Source organism: Martes martes, assembly GCF_963455335.1.
Source record: "Martes martes genome assembly, chromosome: 9".
Taxonomy (NCBI): Eukaryota; Metazoa; Chordata; class Mammalia; order Carnivora; family Mustelidae; genus Martes; species Martes martes.
In genome coordinates, this window is record NC_137896.1 from 79,257,966 (window position 1) to 79,284,968 (window position 27,003).

Consider the following 27,003-nt stretch of genomic DNA (forward strand, 5'->3'; position numbering starts at 1 on the left):
AACAAATGATGACCTAATCAATATTCTGGATCTACTGAACCGCTTTTTAAAAAAAATCATGATGGGGGAGGAGAATAGAGGAACTTGTTAACTAACATCAGGAGGATATAATCAGTCAAAGCAAGCATGTAGAGAATTATGCAGATCAAATGACAAAGTAGCAAAGAGAGGAAAAAAAGTAACTGTTACAGATGAAAGCTGATTTATAAGACAAAAGCAAAATGTAGTCCTTGTTTGAATACAATTCAAAGAAGCCAACTGAAAAAAACACTTTTTAGGCAGTTAGTGAAAAGTAAACACAAAATGAATACTGGATGATGTTAAGGAACCACTTCTAATTTTACAAGGAGTAAATTAAGTCATGGAGACATATATATATATATATAGAGAGAGAGAGAGAGAGAGAGATATCTCTATATTTTTTTAAAGTTCTCATTTATTAAAGATACATACTCAGTATTTATGGGTGTATGATAAGCTATGTGGGTTTGCTGAAAACAGGCATGGGGGACAGCAACAGATTAAAGCAAAACAATGTTACTGTTTGTTGAAATTAGGTTACAGGTACCTGGGAGTACCTTATCTTCTTACTTTAATGCTTGTTTTGAAATATTTATTACAAAGTTTTAAAAAATTAGCCTTCTGTTTAAAATCTACAATAATCAGATCCTCTAATTCCAATGTTCCATGGCATAATCAGATAGCCTTCTATATAAGAAAAAGATCTTCAACTAATTTCATCTATTGCACACTATGTTGTAATCTCCCACCTCTGGAAATTTTTAAGACTTGCATTCTTAGAAAGGCTTATACAACATTTGGAAGCTAATCAAAAAATGATAAAATGATATTAAGGTGGCAACATGGTTAAGTGATCATTACCTGTGAGCAGACTATCCTTAGGGATGTATTATTATAGGGATGTATTAGAACATAATATGGACGATAAAACTGGACATAAACTGATATACTGGGATATATGCATTTTTATCTTGGAGGAAGAAGGAAGATACCCATTTTCTTTCTTTTTTTTTTTTTAAGATACCCATTTTCAAGTATTTTCTGATAATATTCAAAATTAATTAAGAAATATCCGATCCAGTCTTTTGAACTTTCTGTATTTTTCTAACAGACTGGGGGGAGGGGAGGCACCCAAGGATTTTTAAGTAACTTAAAAATCAATTATTTCATCAGCGTAATGGCTAGGACATAAATTATAACCTTCTCAGTTGTTAAGTAATTTGGGGAACAACTTACACTGGGATCCCTATGATTTATAACACAATACTTTTGCTATAGCATCTTATGAATAAAAGAAAACAAAACAAAAAAGTGCATCTTAAGCTATACATTATTTGTTGAATTATTTCACCTCACCTCACAAGCTGCTTGACTATTATTAAATTGTTTGGTCAAGAGTTCAATCCACTGAAGCATTGTGGGCTAAAAAAAAGAAAGAAGTCATTTAAGGCATGGACTTAAAGCTAAAGATAAAGAAAACCAAAAGCTATCTGCTAAATGACACAACATTTTACAAAACACATACCTTTTCTTTTGAATGTATAAATGTCTCTAGGACAAAGGAGGTGCTGAGCTGTAAGAAAACATCAAGCAAAAAGTTTTTAATTACTTTAAAGTAGTCAATTTTGAAAAAAAACTATCTACGGCTTATATATTACCTTTGCTGTCATTAGGGACACAGCTTTAGGATCTGGTAATGTACTGGGAATACAACTACATAACTGCCACATAAACCTAGAATTTAAAAATAGTAAGTTACATATCTTATAAAATAAGATTTGCTTTAAATGTGTAAGAAAAAATCTATTACTAAGTTTACCAAACTTACCCAAAATATGTATGTTCAAAAATGTTTTTGTCTTGAAGAAACTGCATGTTATCATGCCAAATCCACTGAAGAAAAAGAAAATGGTAACATTAGATATCAGAAAGCATTTGCTTCATTACATTTTACCAGTATTTTTTAAGACAAAAAAGATTTTCTCTAAAAGAAACAAAAAAACCCCCAAAATACAAGCACTTAAAATTCATGTTGATTTTCTTTCCAGGTATGTGGAATGCGAAAGTAGTTATTAAGCCTGCTCCAATTTATCATTATGTATCTGGCTACCTCAAACAATCACAGTTCTTTAAAAATACAATTTTAAAGATTTTGAAAGAACTCTGAAATCCCATCTAAAGAATGAATACATAAATGAGTAAAATTATGTCGTGTTCCATTTTGATAAAAACAGATTATGAGAAAGGTTTATGTTCAAAAACTGGCAAAATGAAAACAATTCAGATTGGCAGACCTAAGTCAGGTGATTTCCTTGTTTATTCTTTTTTTTTTTTTTTTTTTTTTTTAAAGATTGAGAGAGAGAAAGCATGAGAGGTGGTAGGGTCAGAGGGAGAAGCAGACTCCCCCACCGATGAGTGGGGAGCCTGATGCGGGGCTTGATCCTGGGACTCCAGAATCATGACCCGAGCTGAAGGCAGACACCTAAACAACTGGGCCACCCAGGCGCCCCTCCTTGTATATTCTGTAACAATTATGAATAATATTTTTTTAAAAGATTTTATTTATTTATTTGACAGACAGAGATCACAGGTAGGCAGAGAGGCAGGCAGAGAGAGAGGAAGGGAAGCAGGCTCCCTGCTGAGCAGAGAGCCTGATGCGGGGCTTGATCCCAGGACTCTGGGATCACGACCTGAGCTGAAGGCAGAGGCTTTAACCCACTGAGCCACCCACAGGCGCCCCACAAAGATTATTTCTAACATGAGTCTTACACAACTGCTCTGCTGATTTTAGTTTTGTGTTTAGCTCTCTGTACCCTAAACATGCTCTAAGTTAGTGTTCGTTCCATAAAATTATCTTTATCTGGAACAAATTTGTGTTCTGATTACTGTTACTACTGCCTGTGTTTATCTCCTAAAGATTTTCAGCTACCTCTTCTTGCCTCCCAGCCCACTAGTCCCGTCCAGCACCAGGTCTTGAATTCATATTTTAGGGCTCCTGTTCCACATTGGTACAGACCTAGTCACTGAACAGACTGCTTCAGAGTTCTTGGTCCTCTAGCATTTCTATGCACACTGCCTTCTAGAAAGCTGTAGCCTAAAGAAGAGTTTGAGAGCCTTCACCCCATCAGTGCTTCTTCATAGCAATGAAGCTCCATTCCAAGGTTCTTACTCCTAGCCATGAGCTCAGCTCTAGATCCTGTGTCATCATTTTTATCCCCTTTAAGTCTCAAGAACTCTCTACCACCATTATCTGATTTGGGCCTAAAGCCTGGTAGTCTTGTGGTTTCCACCAGACCCACTGCTTTCATTTCTGTTCTACGGAATTATTCATCTTGTTTTTTGACGATCCTTTTTATGTTTTATCAATACAATATATGTGGAGCCATGTGGGTGTGTCTAATTGTGAAATTATTGTACTATAGATATTTTCTATACACCTCTTCAACTTCATCTTGGACATTTCCTTGCACTTACTAATCACAGCCCCAGAGGTCATTGTTCAGCTTCTAAAACATGCCAATACCCTATATCTTTACTAAAGGAATTTGTCATAATAATCTCTTTGCCTGGAATATTCTTCACATGATTAAGTCTTCTGTACCTTTCAAGTCTCAGTTTAAGCTTAATCTGAATTATTTCCTAATCACTTTCCCCAGAAATTCCAATCAACTACCCTTTCTGAGCATTTTGTTTTATCCACAACAGTCATTACAATTTATAATGTTTGTTTACTTACTAAATTTTATGGTTCTGGGACGCATGGGTGGTTCAGCTGGTTAAGCGTCCAACTCTTGATTTCAGCTTAGGTCATGATCTTGCGGTCATGAGATCAAGTCCTGAGTAGGGCCCAACACTCAGTGGGGAGTCTACGTGCAATTCTCTCTCCCTCTCCATCTACCCCCATCTCTCTAAAATCAATCAATAAATAAACTCTTTAAAAATAATTTTATGGTTTTAAATTTCCTATTTACTCTTTGGGAACTCTGCTACTAGCTATATTTCAACTGCACAAATCTAAAGGACCAGATTCTAGTTTATACCTAAAATCTGTGTTAATATTAAATAACAGTATTATCACACTTTAATATTTTATTAAAATGTATATTCAGGCAAATTCATTCTTCAATTAATAAGCTAAAAACAATTTTAAGAAAAAAAACAGGTGGCTTAGGTCTGCAATCAAGAATATTCTAGGGATGCTTGGGTGGCTCAGTTGTTTAAGGATCTGCCTTGAGCTCAGGTCATGATCCCAGGACCCTGGGATTGAGCCTCACATCAGGCTCCTTGCTCAGCGGGGAGCCTGCTTCTCCCTCTGCATACTCCTCCTGCTTGTGTGCTCGCTCTCTGACAAATAAGTAAATAAAAATCTTAAAAAAAAAAAAGAAGGAGGAGGAGGAGTACCTGGGTGGCTCAATTGTTAGGTGTCTGCCTTCAACTCTGGTCATGATCCCAGGGTTCTGGGATCAAGCCCCAAATTGGGCTCCCTGCTCTGCAGGAAGCCTGCTTCTCCCTCTCCCACTCCCCTTCTTCTGTTCCCTCTCTCACTATCAAATAAATAAATAAATAATTAAAAAAAATATTCTAATGTGGTTCAGTTTGTTTTTCTTGCTGTAGTAGAGCAAATGTCTGAGATTCCCTTTTGTCACAATATAAATCAGTGGTTCTCAAAGAACAGTTCAGAGACCTGTGGGGGTGGGTACCTACAACCGTTTTTAGGGTATACATAAGATCAAAACCATCTCCTTAGTAATATGATGAGGCTATTTGCCCTGTTTTACTCTCATTCTCTCCTGAGCATACAATGGAGTTTTCCAGAGGCTAAATGACGAATGAAATCACAACAGAGCAAATGCAAAAAGCTATTATGAGACTCTAGTTGTCATATATTAAATCAGATATCAAAAAGATCTGCAAACATCTTAAAAAGATTTTGCAAACGGGGCCACTTTTCTCACTGAATGGTTTTGTTCTGAAAATTTTTTCTTCATAAAATGATATTTATATTAGCATGTCATGAGCTTAATTTTGTTACCTTTAAATAAATTAATATAAATTTTAAAAATTTATTTTAAATCCTAATATGGCAAATACTGATAGATATAACCACACTGAAACTAATATATTAAAAACTAATGTTCTCATTATTTTTTAAGAATATAAAAGAATACTGAGAATAGGGGTTTCAGAACCATTAATGTAAAGACTATACATCATTAAAGTTTTTTTTTTTTTTTTTTTAAAGGTTTTATTTATTTATTTATTTGACAGACAGATATCACAAGCAGGCAGAGAGGCAGGCAGAGAGTGAGGAGGAAGCAGGCTCCCCGCTGAGCAGAGAGCCCGATGCGGGGCTCGATCCCAGGACCCTGGGATCATGACCCGAGCCGAAGGCAGAGGCTTTAACCCACTGAGCCACCCAGGCGCCCCTACATCATTAAAGTTTTACTTAAAATTTCATTTTATTTCACAAGTGGGCTGGGTTGTCATTAAACACTGTTGTGTCCTTATCTAGAGTAAAAATCTAGTCAACATTTAATTTTGCTGGTAAATCCAATTCAAGGGTTTAAAAGATGATCATATTCTTGGGGTTTTTTGCCACTAACATTCTGGGAGGTCAAGATACCAGTTAAGAGTACTTGTTTGGGGACCAAAATCCACTCGGTTTTAAGACTCAACCACATCAGTGCATATATTAATCAATCAATTAGACAGTAAAAGCTGAATTGTCTAGATGGAAGAGTATATATATATATTTTTTAAAGATTTTATTTATTTATTTGACAGAGAGAGATCACAAGTAGGCAGAGAGGTAGGCAGAGAGAGGGAGAGGGGAGCAGGTTCCCTGCTGAGCAGAGAGTCCGATGCGGGACTCGATCCCAGGACCCTGAGATCATGACCTGAGCCGAAGGCAGCGGCTTAACCCACTGAGCCACCCAGGCACCCGGAAGAGTATATTTTTATCATGAAGATTTATACATTTTGGCTGAGTTTATAACACTGATACAGCATAGAGTTGTGAATACATTTTATAGTTCTTAAGACATTAAAGTAACATCACAGTTATTACATCATGAAACAAAGAAAGCCTAATTACTATGAACAAGACAGATTTTAAATATTTAATACATATTTTAAATGCATTTCAAATACATGGTACATTTCTATGTAACATGAAGCAAAGAAGAACAGCCATCATCCAATCCAAGAACATTACCATACATACAAGTTACTTAATGAGCTTGCTCCAATTCCATCAACCACGTTACTTATTTTTCTTTCATATTACTAATAATTATTTTCTGGTCACTTTACCTGTACCTGTCCTATGACAGTATTACCAAGACTATTTATAAATAGTGTTAAGGTCTACCTGGGATTATAAATCCTAACATTGTCATAGCCTGGTCCAGTAGTCCTGTTACTCGCATTAATACTTAACATGCTTTTAAATTGAGTAAGTTAAATTAACTTATACCTCTAGTAACTCTGATGATACATCAAATTTGAATTCTTTGCCATTTTCTTCCTCTGGTTCCATGCGTTTGTAGAACAGCATATATGCACTGTGTGTCTTTAAGAGGCAAAGAAAAAAAAGGTATATTTTCATTTTGACAAAGTATAACTATAAAATTAGGTAACATGGAAAAAAGAAAACAATGTAAATCATATGTAAAAAAATGATTACCTTTTCAAAGGAGAAATCCATAAATTTATCTGTAACAGAATCATAGGTCTTGGTCTGTTTAAAAAAATAAAAGTTTTCATTCTTTAAAAAATATATTTATATTTATCTCAGTTGTATTTATATATAAAATAGTTCATAAACAGCTAGTTTATTCTTTATAAAAAATCCCTGGCAGAAGTTCTTGGCTAAGAGTATAGTTAACCCTTGAATAACACAGGTGTGAACTACACAGGTCCACTTACAGGCAGATTTTTCCCCCCAATAATACAACAGTGTACTGTAAATGTATTTCCCTTATGATTTTAAAAGATTTATTTACTTTAAAGAGAGAAAGAGTGAGTGGGGAGGAGAGACAGGAGAGGAAGAGAATCTCAGGCATACCTCCCTATGAGCACAGACCCCAACGACATGGGGCATGATCTCACAACCCTGAGATCATTGTCTGAGCCAAAATAAAGAGTCAGATGCCCAACTGACTGTCACCCAGGTGCCTCTCCTTATGATTTTAATAACATTTTCTTTTCTCTAGTTTATTTTAAGAATATAGTGTGTAATAAGTGTAACATACAGAATCAATAAGGCTTCTGATTAACAGACAAAAGTTATACTTGGATTTTCGACTGTGTGGGGGCCTGGCGTATTTAACTCCCACATAGTTCAAGGGTCAACTGTAACTAAAAACAAGGATTCAAAGTATTTTTAAAGATACTTTACCATAAAATATATAAAGGATATAATAAAACATACTTGCAATTTAATAACTACCTTTTAAGAGAAGAGCTTTGCAAAGTTTACTTTTTTTACTTTTTTGGGAAATATCCCAGAAATAACATTGAGAGATGGAACAGGTTTAATTATGGCATCAGTAATTTATTACTTCCTTTTTCTAACCATTTCTGAAGTGTTAGCAATTTGCTTACTTCTCCTTTTCCTCAAAGTAGTACATGAGAGCACCAAAGAGCAATAAGGAAGTCCTATATTAAAATCCACAATGTGAACCGTGATTTCACAACAGACATGGCTATTAAAGTGAAAAATAACTTCATTTGGACTTATCTGTGAAATGGAAATGACTATTTAATGCTTGACTTATAAGAATCAAAACAGTATTTTAAAACTGTTTTCAGAACACTGGTATTTGGATAAAATGCCTATGAAGTACAATTACTATAATTACATTATAATACTACTAGTCCAAACTAATTGTCTTTTCATGTCTTGGGGCTAATTATGTAACAGGTAAGGTATTCTTTGCCTATCCTGTCAATAGTAGTAACCAGGTTGCTGCTGCTATTAAAAAAAAAAAAAGCACTGAAAGAATAATTCACTGAAGTGTACCTAAAGCTCATTTCCCTGACAAAGATTTTTCATAAGAAGTCAATAAAGAGTAATTTCTTTTCCCTCAAATCTCAAAGCATTCAGGTGGACAACTTCTTCCACCATGTTTCATGGCAATGCAATTCAATTCCTACACTATTTAATTTTTCAATTTTAAGTCTTAACCTCCTTTATCAGTTGAAGGCAGAAATTACAATTTAAAAATTATTTCCCAGTCTGGTATACATGCCCAACAGACTAGACTTCTAATACATAACAACTGAATAAACTTTAGATTTAATCACAGCAATTAAAGAAAGTTAAGTGGTTTTGCTACTGGATTTTATGATACTGCATAACATTTGGAAAGTCACGAACCATTCATAACTTCTGAATAAAACTTACTGTCATCTCTCCACCAAAACATTCAGAGGCCAGCTGAGCAGAATCGAAAGGTTTTACCTCAGCATCATTAAAAAGATACCTAAAACAGAGCATATAGTGTTTGATCAAGTATATACATACTGAGTATTACACCTATTATAAGAATACATACTGAAAAAATTCTAAAACAAACTATTTTTAATATGAGGTAAATAGATTCCTCAAGAAATTAAAAATAGAGTTTCCCTATGACCCTGCAATTGCACTACTGGGTATTTACCCCAAAGATACAGATGTAGTGAAAATAAGGGCCATCTGTACCCCAATGTTTATAGCAGCAATGGCCACGGTCACCAAACTGTGGAAAGAACCAAGATGCCCTTCAGGGGATGAATGGATAAGGAAGATGTGGTCCATATACACTATGGAGTATTATGCCTCTATCAGAAAGGACGAATACCCAACTTTCGTAGCAACATGGACAGGACTGGAAGAGATTATGCTGAGTGAAATAAGTCAAGCAGAGAGAGTCAAGTATCATATGGTTTCACTTATTAGTGGAGCATAACAAATAATATGGAGGACAAGGGTAGATGGAGAGGAGAAGAGAGTCAAGGGAAATTGGAAGGGGAGGTGAACCATGAGAGACTATGGACTCTGAAAAACAACCTGAGGGTTTTGAAGGGGCGGGGGGTGAGAGGTTGGGGGAACCAGGTGGTGGGTATTAGGGAGGGCACGGATTGCATGGAGCACTGGGTCTGGTGCAAAAACAATGAATACTGTTATGCTGAAAAGAAATTTAAAAAAAAAATGAGGTAAATAAATTCTAAGTTCTTATTTGATAACACTAACCTACTAGAAACTGGGAATATAATTTTACAAACTGTAACTGCCCTAAAATCTGATAAATCCATTTATAAACTAGGAGTAACAGAAGAATTCATAAAAACAAAAAGTTTGCATATATGTGTAGCTATTGGACAGAAAAGATTAAGAGATGGGAGAACTTCCAAAGATAAAGATGCCATTTCGAAACTTATGATCAAAAAAGGATTCAAAATATATTTATGGAATTATATTCATATGGACAAAGTGAGATACCACTGACATGTTGGCTTAAAGAATTCAACAAAACCATTCTGCTAACTGCAGATCAATTTACCCATGTACATTTCGTTCAAAGCAATATCCCTAACACTTAGAACAAGGCCTACCATAAATACATGGCCTCTGTACATGAGACTCTACCTAACAACATCTGAAGACAAAAAAACAGCTCTTAAGCACTGATTAAATCACTTCCATCCATTACCTTGATAAAAGATGATAAAAAAAGAATGTGCGGGCTGGAAGGGGAAAAGTAAGGTGGAGAGACCGGAGCATGCAGGTAACCTCAAATCACTTTATATAAGGACCTCGTAACCACTCTATATGAGACACTCAGTATACAGCTCTTGAATTAGTGAACGAAGATAGAAAAGATTTGGAAGGTGCGATATGGTCTATGAATCTAAAGTGTGCAAAACCTTGTGTGTTCATTTTTCTTAGGAGAACATTCATCAAATTCTCAAAAGAAAGTTAAGAACAAGCAATTCCTACTGTCTTATGAAAGTTGTTTTCATTTAAAAATTGTCTGCCCCCTTTCCTAATTTTATAGAAAGTTTTTAGTAAAATAAAATCAGAAAACATATCTGAAGCAAAAACAATCATAAGTTTGTACTTTACGAACAGAAAAAAAATTTCTTTAAATCCCAAGACTAAAATACTTAAAACTCACCATTTGTTGTTTTTATAAGCATGTGGATTGACTATATCTCTGATGAAGCTATAATAGTGCCCACCATCTGCTGTTCCTGTGTGAACAGTCACTCCTATTAAGTCATACTCATAGCTTTCTGTGTCTTTTGAATGATCACTGACTTCCTTAAAACCTGAAATGATTTACATAAAATTATGGTAATAATGTTGAAAGCTGCATAGTAACGTCTTTGAATCACTTTACCTCACTTTACATAATGTGTTTTATATACAGAAACAGGCACAGATACATTATATATTATAATACATACAAAACAACTCCATTTCCTAGTCATTTCCCATCCATAGTCTACAATTTTAAGGAACATTTAAACAAATCATTTGGAAAAACAACCATAAGTATGGACAACATCAGTATAATATATAAATATAAAATATGCTCTTTTTCTTTAATCTTATTCCTTTTGGAAAAGATAGTACAATATTTATCATTTAAGTTTATCTTATTAGGAGCAGGCAAACACAAGATCTCAAAAGGCATTAAAATACTCAAGCCCTTTAATCTCAGGTAAAGAAAAAGGAGCACTGTACTGGTAGCATGCTTGCAATTGTTTATTAGTTAATAGAAAACATTCTGTAGTAGGAGACAGAAACAAAATAAGTAAGAGACATCCTTCTTGTCCCCAAAGATTTAAATTGGAAAGGTATAGAAGATACTAAGGAAAAAATTAAAGAAATATCTAGAAAGTTTGAGGATTTGTGACTTCTGATCTGTATACCCAGCATCATATACAAAGGAAAAAGTATAATCACAGAAACAAGTGAAAGCAGATTACATTAACTTGGGTGCAGTCTAAATTGGAAAGTGACAACTGAGGAGAGAAGGAAATGGCTGACAGTGTTTTAATAGCGACTGAGAAGTTTGGATGTGCTAAGATCCAACTCTGAATGCATCAGTTATGGCCTAAAAAAATCCTTCATCTTGGCACAAATTTTTGCTACTTCTACACAAGGAAGCAGCATGAAAAATACCAGAAAGCACAATAACTGGGCAGTCTTGCTCTAATTTTATAAATGGTTTGGAAAGAGTTCTAAAATGTAAAGTTTATATATACATTGCTTACTTCTTAACTTTGCCTTTATTTTCAAAGTTATCATCTTCTACTGGCTCCTCTGCTACAACCTCTAAACATACTCAAATTCTAAGGATAGAGACGCCTGTGTGGCTCAGTCAGTTAAGCAGCTGCCTGGCTCAGGTCTGGGATCGAGCCCCTTTTGGGGTTCCTTGCTTGACAGAGAGCCTGCTTCTCCCTCTGCCTGCTCTTCATGCCCCTCTGCCTGCTCGCAATCTCTCTCTGACAAATAAATAAATAAAATCTTTCTTAAAAAATTCTAAGGGTAAAAATACCCCCCTTAACTCAATTCCCCTATAGCAATAGTCACCATCTTCTCTCCTCTTTTCAAAGAAAGAGTATGTTCTTCTCTTAAAAGAATAGCTAGGGGCGCCTGGGTGGCTCAGTGGGTTAAAGCCTCTGCCTTTGGCTCAGGTCATGATCTCAGGGTCCTGGGATCAAGCCCCACATATGGGGCTCTCTGCTCAGCGGGGAGCCTGCTTCCTCCTCTCTCTCTCTCTGCCTACTTGTGATCTCTGTCTGTCAAATAAATAAATAAAATCTTAAAAAAAAAAAAAGAACAGCTAGCCCATGCTCACCGTTTACACTTCTCATGTCCCATTTAGTGAAACATTTACTGGCTCATTAAGTGCCAGGCAATGGAGTATAAGATTAAAATACAGTTCTTTCCCAAATCTTAAAATACAGTGCCTTACTCAAACCTTAAAAATTTTAATCAAGAGAACTTTCATAAAAAAACACTGTCAGAATCCTATTATGTAAACCAGAACTTCTCCAACCAAGGAATGGAAAGGCAAGAGCTAGACCTGTTCTGCTTTTTTTGCTCACCTGCTTCCATTCCTCACCTCTGTGGTCTTTGAGGCACATATAGGTTAAGTCTGAAAAGCACTGGTCTTATGGAAGGAGTAAGAATCTGGAGGTAACCGGATATGAACCAAGTATCATCTTTAACTCACTGCAATCTGCCTTTCTACTGCAATACCCAAATGAAACTGCTCTGATAAAGATAACCAAATACATTCTACATGCTGTTTTCAGCCATGTTGTTTCTTTTTTTTTTTTAATTTTTTTTTAAGCCATGTTGTTTCTAAAACAATTCCTTTTCGTTAGCATTCAATACTTCTGACCAAATTCCCTTTTTCTTGAGATCTTCTTGAAATTCTGACCTACTATTCATCTATGATCAAGCCACAAACCTGAGTTATTCTTGACTTTTCTTCCTACCTCTAGTAGTAGACTAAAAACTCAACTTCAGAGGGACAAAGACCTTGTTCTTTGTTGCCACTCTATTCCCACTGCTGTGAGAATAGCAAATTAGAGATATTCAATAACTTTGTTGATTTATACATATAATCATCAAATCCTATTAACTGTCCATGCACTGCTCTCAAATATACTGGTATGCTTGCTTATTAAGCTACCATCTTCTCTGGAGTTTATCAAAATGGCCTCCCCACATCCCTTTTATCACCCGCCAATCCATTTCTATTGCTGTAGTCAGAATAACCTTTTCCAGATCCCACCTGGTTATCTCAGTTCCCTGCTTAAGATGTTCCAAAGGTTTCACATCAAAAAAAGATTGTAATTATTAAGATGGCCTAAAAACAAAATGATGTGGCCATTGCCTTTTGCCCATCTCATCGACTCCACCCCCACCTCCTACCCACCTAAAAACAATAGCCATTCCTCTCAATCTATTCCTTACTCAAGCTCTGCTTCAATGTTATCTCCATGAAGGCCCTCCCTAATACCCCTAGATTTGAGATATATCTACCATCCTATCTGATGATACAACTTATTTATAATTTCTTGCTCAATAAGACTTGCCTACTAGACTTAAATTCTGAGTTAAGGAACCAAGTGTATCTTGTTCACTGCCATGTCACTAATGCCTAGCAGAGTGCCTAGAACATAACTCTAATAAATGCCAAATATCTATTGATGAATTGACTGAATGTGCCATACTGTACTTAAATACAATCCCCTTTCTAAAATTCAATTTCATTTTATTAATTGTGTAGTTGGTTATAGTTATGACTGTCTTGTTACGGAGACTTACAATAAACACGGGCAAGAGAAAGAGATAAAATTACCTTCTTTCCTATCACTCTTTCCCATTAGAAAATCTTCTGTATAGGGCGTCATATCCAAACGTAATGGGAAGGAAAAGTGTGTGTTCACTTTCTCTTTCATCATTGTTACCATATTAAATGTATACCTCATAGTATTAAAACTCAGAATGCGAGGCAATTTCTTAAAACATGCCCTGAAAGACAGAAAAAAAGGGAAAACAAGTAGAAAGAAAACTTAAAAATCTCTTCCAAAATTACTTTAGATGGCAACACATTTACACTACATGTATTTCAGTATTCAACTCAGTAAATACTTAACAGTACTTTAAATCATGTTATTAAATATATCTATACCTATATTCCCCTCTTACATGCCTTTTTCCATTCTAAAAGTGTTTTCCTGTGTCTAAGTAAGAAAAATAAAAAATTAAGCACACTGTGGTAAATTCCAGAAGAAGATATGTAAAAGTGCTATGGAAACATAAAAAGGCATCACACCAAATTTCAAAGGAGTTATGTCTTTTGGTTCAGAATTTTCTTTTCCGGGGCGCCTGGGTGGCTCAGTGGGTTAACCCTCTGCCTTCGGCTGAGGTCATGATCCCAGGGTCCTGGGATTGAGCCCTGCATCGGGCTCTCCGCTCAGCGGGGAGCCTGCTTCCCCCTCTTTCTCTGCCTGCCTCTCTGCCTACTTGTGATCTCTGTCAAATAAATAAATAAAATCTTTAAAAAAAAAAAAAAAGAATTTTCTTTTCCATCTTAAAGAACAGGAATTGAACTATTTGTTTTTATAAATTAGAATTGCAAAGTTTGGCTGTTATCATTTACTAGATGTATGACCCTCAACTTACTTAACCTCTCTGAGCTTAACTCTGAATTTGGAAATTTCTAAAATGGAGATTAAAGTGCCTATTCCTTCCTACTTTTAGAATGCTGCCTGGCAAATAGCAATCAATAAATGTTGCTTGATATTGCAAAAGCAGCAGCAGCAGCAGCAGCAAGTTACCTAAGTCTTATGGTTTAACAAATATTGCCAGTTTAAATTAAACAAGCCAAAATTTCAGCTTAAACAAAAAAATATATAAAAGCTTAGATTCATGAAAAAATATGCATTTTGGGGAACAATTCTTCATTGAATTTAAGATTCTAAAGAGAATCTGTTTAAATCAAGAGCTTAGTTTAAGAAAAAATTAGGAATTCAGGGAGATACGGAAGGTAGGGGAAGGATTTCACCAACAGGAAATAAGTCTAAAATCCATCATTACTGTTTATTTGGGAGACTGGCATAAGATGAGGTTATAGAAATATAAAGGAGTCAAATGAAGGGGTTCCTGGGCAATGTCAGAGTATGAACTGCTTCTTGAGAACTAAGAGTTACTGAAGGACCTGTGGTGGACCGTGGAACCATGCAAGATTCAGAGGATAAATGACACAATGGAACTAAAGAGATAAGAGTTATGTAACTATATAACATCTTATATACATGTTACTGAATCTATGAGACACATAAGTCAGAGCTGGGAGAACACAGCACAACATTCTGATTTAGGTAAGATGAATTAAAAATCCTAAGCATGTCGTAGACTCATGTTATGGTGGTAGACAAAATTATTCAGATAAGAATGAATAAACTAAGAAAAACAGAGGTTTGAAGATAGAGCAAAAGATGATCCTTTGCCCATTTCTGTTGACCACTTACTATGTTATCACAGACGTTCAAAAGTACGGCAAGAGTATAGAAGTACTGAGTGACACTTTCTTAATGAGGAGACAGTTATTTCAGAAAAACAGTAGAATCGTATTCGCCAAAAGAAGGGAATGTTTCAAGAAGTAGGAAGTTATCAAGAATGACAGATATTTTCAGTAAGTTTATTTATTCCAACTAAAAAGACATTCTCAAAAGAAAATGCTTCAGCCCCTCAACTATCTTTTATTGATTCCTCATTATGCCCCTCCATAGTAACAAACTTTTGACTAACGCCATTCTGTGTTAAGTCTTCACTGATACCCTAACCCAATTCTCATTGGATGGGCCTGTCTTCTCCCTGTAACTGCCTGCACAGCTTCTTATGTCTGCCTTACAACTTTTCTCTCTTGCAACCATCAGGACCCTCTGGAGACTGAGTGAGTACCATTTCTGTCAGTGCAGATTCCCTGGTAAAATCTCCTATTAAGCAATTTTAAGGGATGGCTTTTCATTCTCTGCCTTCCAACATGATCAGATCTACCTAGAAAAGTCGTGTTTGATTCCCAAGCCCTTTCCAGATTCCATTTTCCTTGTTTATTGCCAAACTTTAAAAATTAATTATCTATTCTTGATGCCATGTGCCCTGACATCCCTGCTTTCATTGCTACAACCCAATAAAACATACCACTAAACTATCTTTCTACAAAACCCAATGCTTCTACTCAGCTGTAATTCCCCCCCTTCTTTTTTATGGACTATGTCAACTGAATACCTTCTTTGGGAGATTTTCTTCCCCAGTTTCTAGATTACCATCCTATCATGTTTTTCTTTCTTTCCTAGCTTCAATTCTGTCACTTTTTCCTCTGCACTTTTACGTTGGCTTAGGTCTAATAGTCACCCTTTACAATAGTTATGTTCTCTCTCAGACAGATGTTCAAATGGTGCCAACCAATTATGCAAAGAACCTCAAAATCTAAAAGTTAATCATTTTATATCATTGAATACCAATCATATTTTCTATTACTGGTCAATGCAAATCCTCTACTTGAGGCAGACTAGCCTAATGCCAGGCTTCTTGCACATACAAGGTCATTTCTATTTCTCTGCCTTTGTTCCTAATAACTGCAATTGATGCTCCCTCAATCCAATTGCTACTTATCATTCAATGTTCACTTGTAGAATTGAAACCTCTTTACCCAATTACCCTGTCCTAAATGGGCCAACTTATGGTTGCTTCTTAAGAAAAACATCTCTCACTTCAAAGAATCAGAGGAGGATCTCTTCAGTTCATGAGGAGACTCTTTACCATGATTCACTGAGTATACAGCAAAGGGCTAACAGACTCAGACTTTGGTAAATATTTAATTAAAAGGACACAAAAAATTTGGAAAAATGTAAGGGTGCCTCAAAGTATAATAACTGAATGATTGAATATGCAATTGGATAACTGAATGAAAAATTGCTATATAAGAATAAGCTTGATGGGCACGTGGGTGATTCAGTCAGTAAAGCATCCGACTCTTAATTTCGACTCAGGTCATGATCTCATGGCTCTGCGATCAAGCCCCACGCATCAGGCTCTGTGCTCACCGTGGAGCCTGCTTAAGATTCCCTCTCTCTCCCTCTGCCTCTGTCCCATCCCCTACTTGTACTCTCTCCCCCTCAAAATAAATAAAATCTTAAAAAAAAAAAAAAAAGTATAAACTCCAAGCAGCTGACCTTAATTACATAATTTTCATGAAAGGTTAACATGAATTTACCATTTCAAGTGTTTTACTTCCATTTGATGATATCAAAATGATAAACATTACATTTCAAAAAGCATACCTTTTTTCGGCTCGTACTTTCTTCCCACAATGAGAACAAGTATACATGTTGTCACCTTCTAAAGTATCTTTAATAGTAACTTCATCAAGAGATTCCTGTATATTAAATCAGATTATAAAGTTCCATATTACTGTTTACAGTATGCAAAGTTACAAAAAGTAATAATTATCATTTGGGCAGAATGCACAGAGGAAAACAAACTTTTTTTTATAAAAATAAAATCTAGGGACGCCTGGGTGGCTCAGTTGGTTAAGCAGCTGCCTTCGGCTCAGGTCATGATCCCAGCGTCCTGGGATCGAGTCCCACATCGGGCTCCTTGCTCCGCAGGGAGCCTGCTTCTCCCTCTGCCTCTGCCTACCACTCTGTCTGCCTGTGCTCGCTCGCTCTCTCTCTAACAAATAAATAAATTTAAAAAAAAAATTTAAAAAAAAAAAATAAAATCTAAATTTTAGCAAAAAAAATTTTTTCCCTCAAATTGACAAGACGGTCCATGAATCTTACTCATTTTTCAAAAGCAGAAGTATTTCAACTTTGGGGGAAAAATCAGCTCTGTGGTCTATCTTTAATTCTTATTTGATTTGCACAGCAAGAAGGAAATAAATAAAAACATAAAAGTTAATTTTCTATCAAGATGACAAATATAAACCTGCTGTATGCAAGTAATTAAAAGCAGAAAAAGTCTAGTAATATATAAAATATTACTCACATAAATGTTCTTCATATCAGCCACTTGGCACCTCACAGTATAAAACTCTTCAGCAGTTTGACTAACATGTTCACAATCCTGGTCAATCAAAAGCCAAATATAAGTAATTTACTTTAATAAGCTAAAACATTACATTAAGACTTCAAAAAAGTAAACAGGTGCCAATACTTACCAAGGACACAACATTGTTTGTAATTACACCTCCAAACAAACTTTTGACGGTATTTTTCTTTAAAAACAAACAAAAGTGAGTAATTAAAATTGGGACATCTGTACAGATTTCAAAAAAACATCAGCATTCTGGTACTAACCAGTTCTGGAGACATTTCTTCAATCTTAGTAATGAGATCAGTAAAAAATTCTGTCATATCTTTCTGCTCCCCAGTATTCAGAGGCTGCTTATCCATAGTGTACGTTTTACAAAACGGTCTAGGATTATATGCTTTGCATTCACTCTCCTGCAAAGGAAAAGGGGGCAGGGTGGATCATTAAACAATCAAATATATATTCCAAAAAAAGAACATTATCACAAGATTCTTGAATAAATAATAGAACAACAAAACTGGGAGTATATCTACAACAGAACTGCTTTCTTCAATTTCACTGGTTTATTTTCAGATTTTTTAAAAATTAAATTCCATAATTAACATATAATGTCTTATTTGTTTCAGGGGTACAGGTCTGTGATTCATCAGTCTTACATAATACTTAGTGCTCATTACAACACATACCCTTCCCCACTGACCATCACCCAGTTACCCCACCCTTCCTCCTTGCTCCCTCCAGCAACCCTCAAATTTGTTTCCTATGATTAAGAGTCTGTTATGGTTTGTCTCCCTCTCTGGTTTTGTCTTGCTTCATTTTTTTCCCCCTTCCCCTATGATCCTCTGCCTTGTTTCTTAAATTCCACATATCGGAGAGATCATATGATAATTCTCTTCCTCTGACTTATTCCGCTTAATTTAAAATAAATTAAATTTTCAATTTAATAGTCTTGGTGCCCGAAGATGCTTAAATTACTGTTATGAAATTTGTATTATTTTTAAGTCTAATAATTTCTAGGAAGGAATGTGGGACTCAAAGGATGCAGATTTGTACTATGAAACAAAAAAGAAAAATTTTGCAGGCTACGTAAGTTTTACAACAGACTGGACTTCAGCAGTCTTTGTTTTAAATTTTTTTATTTATTCATTTGAGAGAGAGAATGCACAAGCAAGAGCATGAGTAGGCAGAGAGTATCAGAGGGAGAGGGTGAAGCAGACTCTCCACACTGGTATTTGACCCCAGGAATCCAGGATCACGAACTGAGCTGAAAGCAGACGCTTAACTGACTGAGCCACCCAGACACCCATGAACTTCGGCAGTTCTTACAAGAGTAGTTTAAGGGCCCCTGAGTGGCTCAGTTGGTTAAGCATCTGCCTTTTGCTCAGGTCATGATCCCAGAGTCCTGGGATCGAGTCCTGCATCAGGCTCCCTGCTCAGTGGGGACCATGCTTCTCCCTCTGCCCATGCCTCCCCACCACCAACTCGTGCTCTCACACACTCTCAAAAACAATATCTTAAAGAAAAAAAAAAGAGCAGTTTAAAACACTTCTGTTTTGTCAGTTGAGATGGCATGCTCCAGCTGTTAAAGGGAGATTGAAAGTGGGATCAGGGTGCCTGGGTGGCTCAGTCGGTTGAGCATCTGACTCTTGATTTTGGTTCTGGTCATGATCTCACGGTTTTCAAATTGAGACCCATGGAGCTTGATCAAGATTCTCTCTTTCCCTCTCCCCCTCCAAAAAAAATTATAATCCAAGAATGACTATTAAATCTTTTAATTTTGTTAAAATTTCATTTACTGACCCTTTAGTAAATGTCAGGGGCTGGAAAATATAAGAATAAACATAATATAATTTCTGTCCTTAGGATTCTAACACGTGAGATGAGTAACTTTTACCACAGGTGGAAGATATGAGATAGAGTTGTAGAATCACAGTTTTCTTAGAGGAGCTGAAAATAAGTTGCTTCCAGAAAGATGACAATAAGAAGAAAAGGGAGAAAAGTGCTAAGGAAAGAGTGCTGCAGGCAGAAGCAGCAGCATAAACAGCCACACAAGTGATGAAGGAACAGGGTGATGGGCTTCCAAGGACTGACACATGCTATAGGATTTCGCTGGATATAGGGATGGGTAAGAGAGGAGGCTGAAGGGGTGCCTGGCTGGTTCAGTCAGTACAGCATGTGACTCTTGATCTCAGGGTTGTGGGTTTGAGCCCCACATTAGCCACTGCAAATACTTTAAAAAAAAAAAAAAAGTAAAATCTTTAAAAAAGAGAGAGAGAAAGAGACAGAAAGAGAGAGGGGGAGGTTAAAAGGACTGTGGACTCTAAGAAATAAACTGAAGGTTCTGGAGGGGAGGAGGATGGGGGCTTAGGTGAGCCTGGTGGTGGGTATTATGGAGGGCACATATTGCATGGAGCACTGGGTGTGGTGCATAAACAATGAATGCTGGAACACTGAAAAAAAGATTAAATTAAATTAAAAAAAAAAAAAGGAAGGGGCAAAATCAGAAGACATGTGCTGATGAGCCTGAATATTATTCTTTTCATAATAAAAAATCACTGAATAGTTTTAAGCAGAGGGATAATATTGTAAGATTTGCTAATTTTTTTAAGATTCATTACTTTTACAGTTTGGGGGGTGTGAATTAAAAGGGACAAAGAGAAATCAACCAGAATACTCGGGGGTGGGGGAGTGGGTGACCCTGTGACGGGAAAAGGACCACATACAAAGAATTCTTTAAAGGACAAATTAATAGTCATCATGCAGATGAGTGACATGCAACTGATAAAAGCCACTTTTACTAAGAACACCAAAAACTGAAAAATTCAATTTGAAAAATAAGAGTACATAGCAGGACAAATCCAATACAAATGAACTTCACTTAATTTTTTCAACTTATATAGGTTATATCTAAGTAGTTTTCCATATACGGTTCTCAAACATACCATTAAATATGTAAACATTTTTTGAAGCTCCAGAAGAGTGGTCTTGTGCTTCATATCTTCTGAATACTGGAAATCAAGAGAAAAATTTTCCATTTAAACAAAACTGATGGTAGCAAATTAGACAGTCTAGCAAAGAAAGTATTACAATGTGTTTAATAGTATATCTGTTTTCATCCTTTTAGCTCTATGTAAGAAAAAGTTTATTCTTTATTTAGCAATTTAGCATTTAAAGAGTTATTTTATTCATTATATAAATATAATCATCACTATTATGTAAGAAAACTGAATAAAGACATCTTTAAAAAAAAATTGCTTTCCAGATCAACACTCATTTTGGTACAATGCTGTTTTCACAAGTTGTACCTGTGCAGGAACAGAAAACGTCATAGGTATGCAACAAAGCTGTTTTCTACAAATAAATCCATACATTAAAAAAAATGTATTATAATAATAAATGACATCTCTCCATCATCTAGTCTTATCTTTATTTTTTCTACAACAGTGTATCTTTAATACTGCAGAAAAATTACTGGACAACATGCTTGAAAACCTTCTATGTATTCAAATATCATTAACTGAAATTCTGGTATCTGGCTAGATTCATTCACTAGAGACTTAGTACTAAACAACGGCCTTATAGGCACTTATTAGATATACTCTAATTCATCCAAATACTAAAAAAACAAAACAAACACTATGAAATATTATTCTCACTACAAACTACCTCTTAAAATTTTGAAGAAACTCTGATGTCTTATGGAATAATAAGCTTTTTTTTTTTTTAAAGGTTTTTATTCACCTATTTGACAGACTGAGATCACAAATAGTCAGAGAGGCAGGCAGAGAGAGAGAGAGAGGAGGAAGCAGGCCCCCCGCCGAGCAGACAGCCCGACACGGGGCTCGATCCCAGGACCCTGGGATCACGACCTGAGCTGAAGGCAGAGGCTTTAACCCACTGAGCCACCCAGGTGCCCCAATAATAAGCTTTCTATATGCCAGAAGTATACACTAGTTATTTGTGTCAGTCTTGTGGAGAGTGTTCAGTAATGTGGTTCTGCTATTTTGGAGCTTATAACCAAACTGAGGACATAAATACATTGAAAAGGATTCTACTCAACATGTAGTTACTACAAAATTATATAATACTAAGTACAAAAGGAACTGAATAAAAGGCATCAACAAAACTGACAAAACAACTATAGCACTATAACTGACATACAGGAGGCTTAATACTCTATGTGGTTAGAGTAGAAGTCACACAAAACAACATTTTCCAATGTGTAAAAGAACGGTGATGATACACGATACATGCAAACTGTATACATAATACAACAACAGTCAGGAATAAAGATTTGGCTTTATATCTTCATTGCTGGAGAAGAAGTATTAGTTGGCTGAAGAATAGAAGTAACTGAAGTCTTCTAAATTAAGAAAGAGCAAGAATGTTTTATTTTACTTAATGTAGAAGTTCTAAATATATACCTTACATATGTATTTACTACTTAAAGGAATACATATTTACACCCATTAAGATGGCTATTGTCAAAAAACGGAAAACAAGTGCCAGCAGGGGTGTGAATAAATTGGCACCTTTGTGCATTGCTGGCAGGAATGTAAAATGGCACAGCCACTATGGAAAACCAGCATGATGATGCCTCAGAAAACTAAACACAGAATTCCAGTATGATCCAGCAATTCCACTTCCGGGTATATACACAAAAGAAGTGAAAACAGGGACTCAAATGGATATTTGAACACTCATGTTCATGGAAACATTATTTACAATAGCAAAAAGATACAAGCAACCCAGAAGTGTCCATTGACAGATGAATGGATAAACAAAATGTGGTACAACGGACTATTATTCAACCTTTAAAAAGGAAGGAAATTCTGATACATGCTACAACATGGATGAAACTTGAAGACACTATGCTAAGATTGTAGGATTCCAATTAAGTGAGGTATCTAGAATAGTCAAATTCATAGAGACAAGTAATAGAATAGTAGTTGCATGAGGTTTGGGGGAATGGAGAATAGGAGGAGTTTAGTGGGTTTCAGAGTTTTAGTTGGTGGAAGTGAAAAAATTTTTGAGATTGATGGTGCTAATATAATCTCCAATGTACTACTACTGCAGAACTGTACACTTAAACACAGTTATGATTGTTAATTTTAGTTGGGTATATTTTGCCACAATTAAAATACATGTAGCTTTACTCTTACTGTGAACATCAGAAAAGGAAATAAAAATGACTAATGCATTCACATAAATAATCAAGTGCACATTTGACTACAGTACTTTCCGAAGTTATGTCAAATTCTATTCTGTTAAGAATTTTTTATGTAGAAACGAGTCAAAATTTAGTTGTTTTTTTTTTTTTTAAGATTTTATTTATTTATTTGACAGACCGAGATCACAAGTAGGCAGAGAGGCAGGCAGAGAGAGAGGAAGAGAACCAGGCTCCTTGCCAAGCAAAGAGCCTGATGAGGGGCTCGATCCCAGGATCTTGGGATCATGACCTGAGCCGAAGACAGAGGCTTTAACCCACTGAGCCACCCAGGTGCCCCCAAAATTTAGTTTTTAACCAAAAACACCATTTATGAGACCTACTCCCAATTAACACATCTAAATGTTGTTTCTGGTGCTACATTTTAATTCCTGAAAGTGCTAATGGCTAAACAGTGATCATTAATATTTAGAAAAGAAAACATGAAGTATGGCCATGTTAACAGGCAGGGGGAAAAAAAATCACTGAAATTATGCCTCTTCACTCATTACTGGTTCCATAAAAATTAAACAGATAGTATGGAAAGAGCCTAAATGTCCATCAACAGATGAATGGATAAAGAAGATGTAATATATGTATACACACACATACACACACGCAAAATATGTAATATTAAGCAGCCATCAAAAAACCTGAAATCTTGCCATTTGCAACAACATGGATGGAACTAGAGGGTACTATGCTAAGTGAAAAAAGTTAATCAGAGAAAGACAATTATCATATGATCTCACTGACATGAGGAATTTGAGAAATAAGACAGAGGATCATAGGGGAGTGGAGGGGAAAATGAAACAAGATGAAACCAGAGAGGGAGACAAACCATAAGAGATTCTAATTTCAGGAAACAAACTGAGAGTTGCTGGAGTAGAGGGGGATGGGAGGGATGGGGTGGCTGGGTGATGGACACTGGGGAAGGTATGTGCTATGGTGAGCGCTGTGAATTGTGTAAGACTGATGAATCACAGACCTGTACCCTTGAAACAAGGAATACACTGTATGTTAGTTAAAAAAAAGAAAAGACAATCTAAGATGCTATAATAAAAATTATTATGATAATGATAAGAAAAAATTAAGCAGACAGGGCCACAAATTTAGTGACAAAAATTTCCATATGCTAAATGAATCAGTTATTCAACTATTTCTAAGCATAATCAGTTTCAGAAGATAAAAGCATTAATATACATTTTTAAAAAACCCACTTGACTATACTGTAACTTGGAGACTTTGAAGCCTAACTTAAACATATTAAGGATTCACTGAAAGTACATAAAGAATTGCAATATTTTTTTTAGGTGGGGAAAGTCAGGAAATTAAGATGACATGATGGAAGAAAACAAAAACCTAAGTAGAAGCATAAAGTAGGTTTGCCAAGAAATTATAAAAGCAGAGCAGAAGGCAAACTAAAAAACAATTCATTGTTAAAAAGAGTGAAAACTAGAAATAACAAGCTAAGAAAAATAACAGGAAACATACATTACCCAAATAAACTAGGCCCACAGTAACATTTACTTTGGGATAAAAATAAAACAAGTGATTCTGGTACATTCCCTTACTTTGTTTTAGGCTTTGCTTATGTTGTATGTAAAGAAAATTTGTATTTACTTTTACTGAGAATACCATGTTCATTATATACACTGAGTGTATATAAGCCACAACTGTGTTTTCTTTGAAGGAATAAAGAAATTATACTAGCATATTAAGAGTAACCTGCTGAAATATAAAAATAACTAAGATATACATGAACTAAAAATAAGATTACATACTAGTTATGTAATCAAATACTGTCACTTTTAATTCATAAATTATTTTCTCAATGTTTTACTAAATTGAAATAAGATTTATCACCGAAATTTAAAAACCTTCTTTCACAGTTTTAATACTGAAGTGAGGAAAACTGTACCTTAGCAGTGAAGACAGCCTGTCTTGCCTCAGGTATCATATAAAGTTGCTGAATAGTAGAAGCCAAGTAACAAGTAGCTCCGAGGTTAGTTAGGCCAACAAATCTACACTCAGCACGAACATCCTCATGGGGCCAGTAGTCCCATTTATAAGGTGCATGAGCTGCTGAAAAAATAGGGAGGAAAAGATGCCCCCCCCATACAAACTATTAAACATAATGTATTTTGCTTTTACTAACAGCCACTACTCTCCATTACTTTAGTTAATAAACATAAAACATTATATATGGTAACTAAAACTAATGTAACATTGCATGTCAACAATTCTCAAAAAAGAAAATTAGTAAGAACACACAGAAAAACTAATTCATTCTCTAAAAATTCGACTGCCAATATTTGATTTTACTTGGTACTAAATGACCTGACCAAAAAACTCCAAAGTATTTCAGATACCTATCAAGTCCTTTACACCTATTTTTTTTTTAAACAAATCAATGTCTACGTTTTTGACAATGTAGCAACAGTGCTCGATTCGGCAGCACATATACTAAAATTTTGACAATGTAGCAACAATAGCTTATAATGTTAAAAGTGTATGAAAATTCTTTCTATAGCCATGGCCTCCAAAATCTCTTTTCTGTTCATAAAATTTAGAAAGATTAAAAGGAAAAAAACGCTTACACTGCATGTGTTGTGCCATAACCCAGTTGTGTATTAGCCTGTAGTTCTCAACGGATCCCTTTACCATCTCTACTAACAAATCATAAGCAGCAGCTCTTGAAGAATGTGATTTGCACTTTGGCTGTTGTCTGTCTTTCAGACTAGGCAACAAAAACAGGAGATTGAAGATATCTCTTAAAAATTCCTGGAAAAAAGAGAAAGGCCAAGTATATTATCTAAGATTACATATTAGTTATATTCTAAATATAATGAATACCTTATATAGAGTGAACTAGACTATATGACAATCTACAATCTACTAAAAGGCTATTTAAAAACTTAGAGCAGCATCACATACCCTCATCTGAAAGTCTTTCTCTTAAAGAAAACAGAATGGGTAGGGATCAACTTTACTCTTCCTTACCTCTTGATAGCTAATAGGCTCATTCTCAGATTCCCATCCCTATTATCTTCCACTCCGTTAAGTGACCAAAAGTTTTTGTTAAGGACTCCTATCTAGATTACCTTTGCCATTTACTTCCGGTTCTCCATATTTCACTCTTACAATATTAACAGCAGCGGCAGCAGCATCAAAAGCACTGACTTACTCGTAATAAACAGTTACAGTGCCAGATACTACTCAAAGGCCCCCATACAAGAAAACAAACAAGGCTAAGAACGTTGCATGGAGTCACAGAGATGGAAGAAGCCAGAGCCAGGATTTCAGACACCAAGCTCTTGATTTCTATCCCAGTGAAGTTCAAACTGAAATGCGAGGTTTTACCATCCTAGATGTACTTTTTCCTCTAAATTTGATCTGCCTGAGAAGGGGTCACTTTTCCCATTTGTTCTTATTAATTGGTCCTTTGTTACTTTACCAAAGATAGTTATTTCTCACACACCTCAAATACTACCACGGTACATTGTTCTGGGTATAAAACCAGCATTCTGGTATACTGTGCAGAAAGAGGTTAGAGACTAAAAGGCTCTTATCCTTAGAATGGCTGGATTGTAAGGTTGGCCCCTGGCTGTCTTGTGAAAATTTGAACAGTATAGAGTTTGTTCCTCTGATATAAAACTTTTTCTAATAGAAGTGGCTCACTATGTCTTTTGTATTTGATTTATGCTGAATATCTGCTTTCCATCTGGGAGTCTGGAATTGCAGACACTGTGGTCAGTTACACAGGTACTATAAATGACAACCCCCACTTCACCCCACCTAAATCCCTGACTTGAGGCTCAATAGAGTTCCCCAACAGACCACACCTCACACGTTGTCACACTTATTGCTGGGGAAATTAAGCACACCCTGTGCAATTCCAATAGAAGAGAATTCTTACAAGTATATACCTAGTTTCCACCAGATTTGGCTAGGTGCTATCTTTTTCCGGTCTCTGATTTCATTTTGTATTCTTTTGCTGTAACAAATCTTAGCCACTAGTACAACTATATGCTGAGTCCTTTTGAGTTCCTTCTAGTGAATCACTGAACCTGGGGATGGTCTTAGAAACCTCTGACACAGGTACCAAATAAAGGACAATTTGAAATATTTTTCCATCAGTAAACCTCATTATCATCACAGAAAG

At 35.7% G+C, this 27,003-nt stretch overlaps 1 protein-coding gene across 1 annotated transcript in view; it reads right to left on the reverse strand.

The window, feature by feature from the left end:
• USP34 (ubiquitin specific peptidase 34) overlaps nucleotides 1–27,003 on the reverse strand; it is a 241,801-nt gene that overhangs the window by 40,225 nt on the left and 174,573 nt on the right. Inside the window, exons 41-56 of the mRNA XM_080813119.1 lie at nucleotides 25,439–25,622; nucleotides 24,760–24,920; nucleotides 20,575–20,640; nucleotides 17,899–18,045; nucleotides 17,760–17,816; nucleotides 17,588–17,665; nucleotides 16,882–16,976; nucleotides 13,392–13,564; nucleotides 10,185–10,338; nucleotides 8,429–8,507; nucleotides 6,707–6,760; nucleotides 6,497–6,592; nucleotides 1,850–1,914; nucleotides 1,680–1,755; nucleotides 1,547–1,594; nucleotides 1,378–1,443 (exon numbers count right to left, since the gene is read on the reverse strand). Of these exons, the coding sequence (XP_080669245.1) occupies nucleotides 1,378–1,443; nucleotides 1,547–1,594; nucleotides 1,680–1,755; nucleotides 1,850–1,914; nucleotides 6,497–6,592; nucleotides 6,707–6,760; nucleotides 8,429–8,507; nucleotides 10,185–10,338; nucleotides 13,392–13,564; nucleotides 16,882–16,976; nucleotides 17,588–17,665; nucleotides 17,760–17,816; nucleotides 17,899–18,045; nucleotides 20,575–20,640; nucleotides 24,760–24,920; nucleotides 25,439–25,622 (1,599 nt within the window). The remainder of the gene's footprint in view (nucleotides 1–1,377; nucleotides 1,444–1,546; nucleotides 1,595–1,679; nucleotides 1,756–1,849; nucleotides 1,915–6,496; nucleotides 6,593–6,706; nucleotides 6,761–8,428; nucleotides 8,508–10,184; nucleotides 10,339–13,391; nucleotides 13,565–16,881; nucleotides 16,977–17,587; nucleotides 17,666–17,759; nucleotides 17,817–17,898; nucleotides 18,046–20,574; nucleotides 20,641–24,759; nucleotides 24,921–25,438; nucleotides 25,623–27,003) is intronic.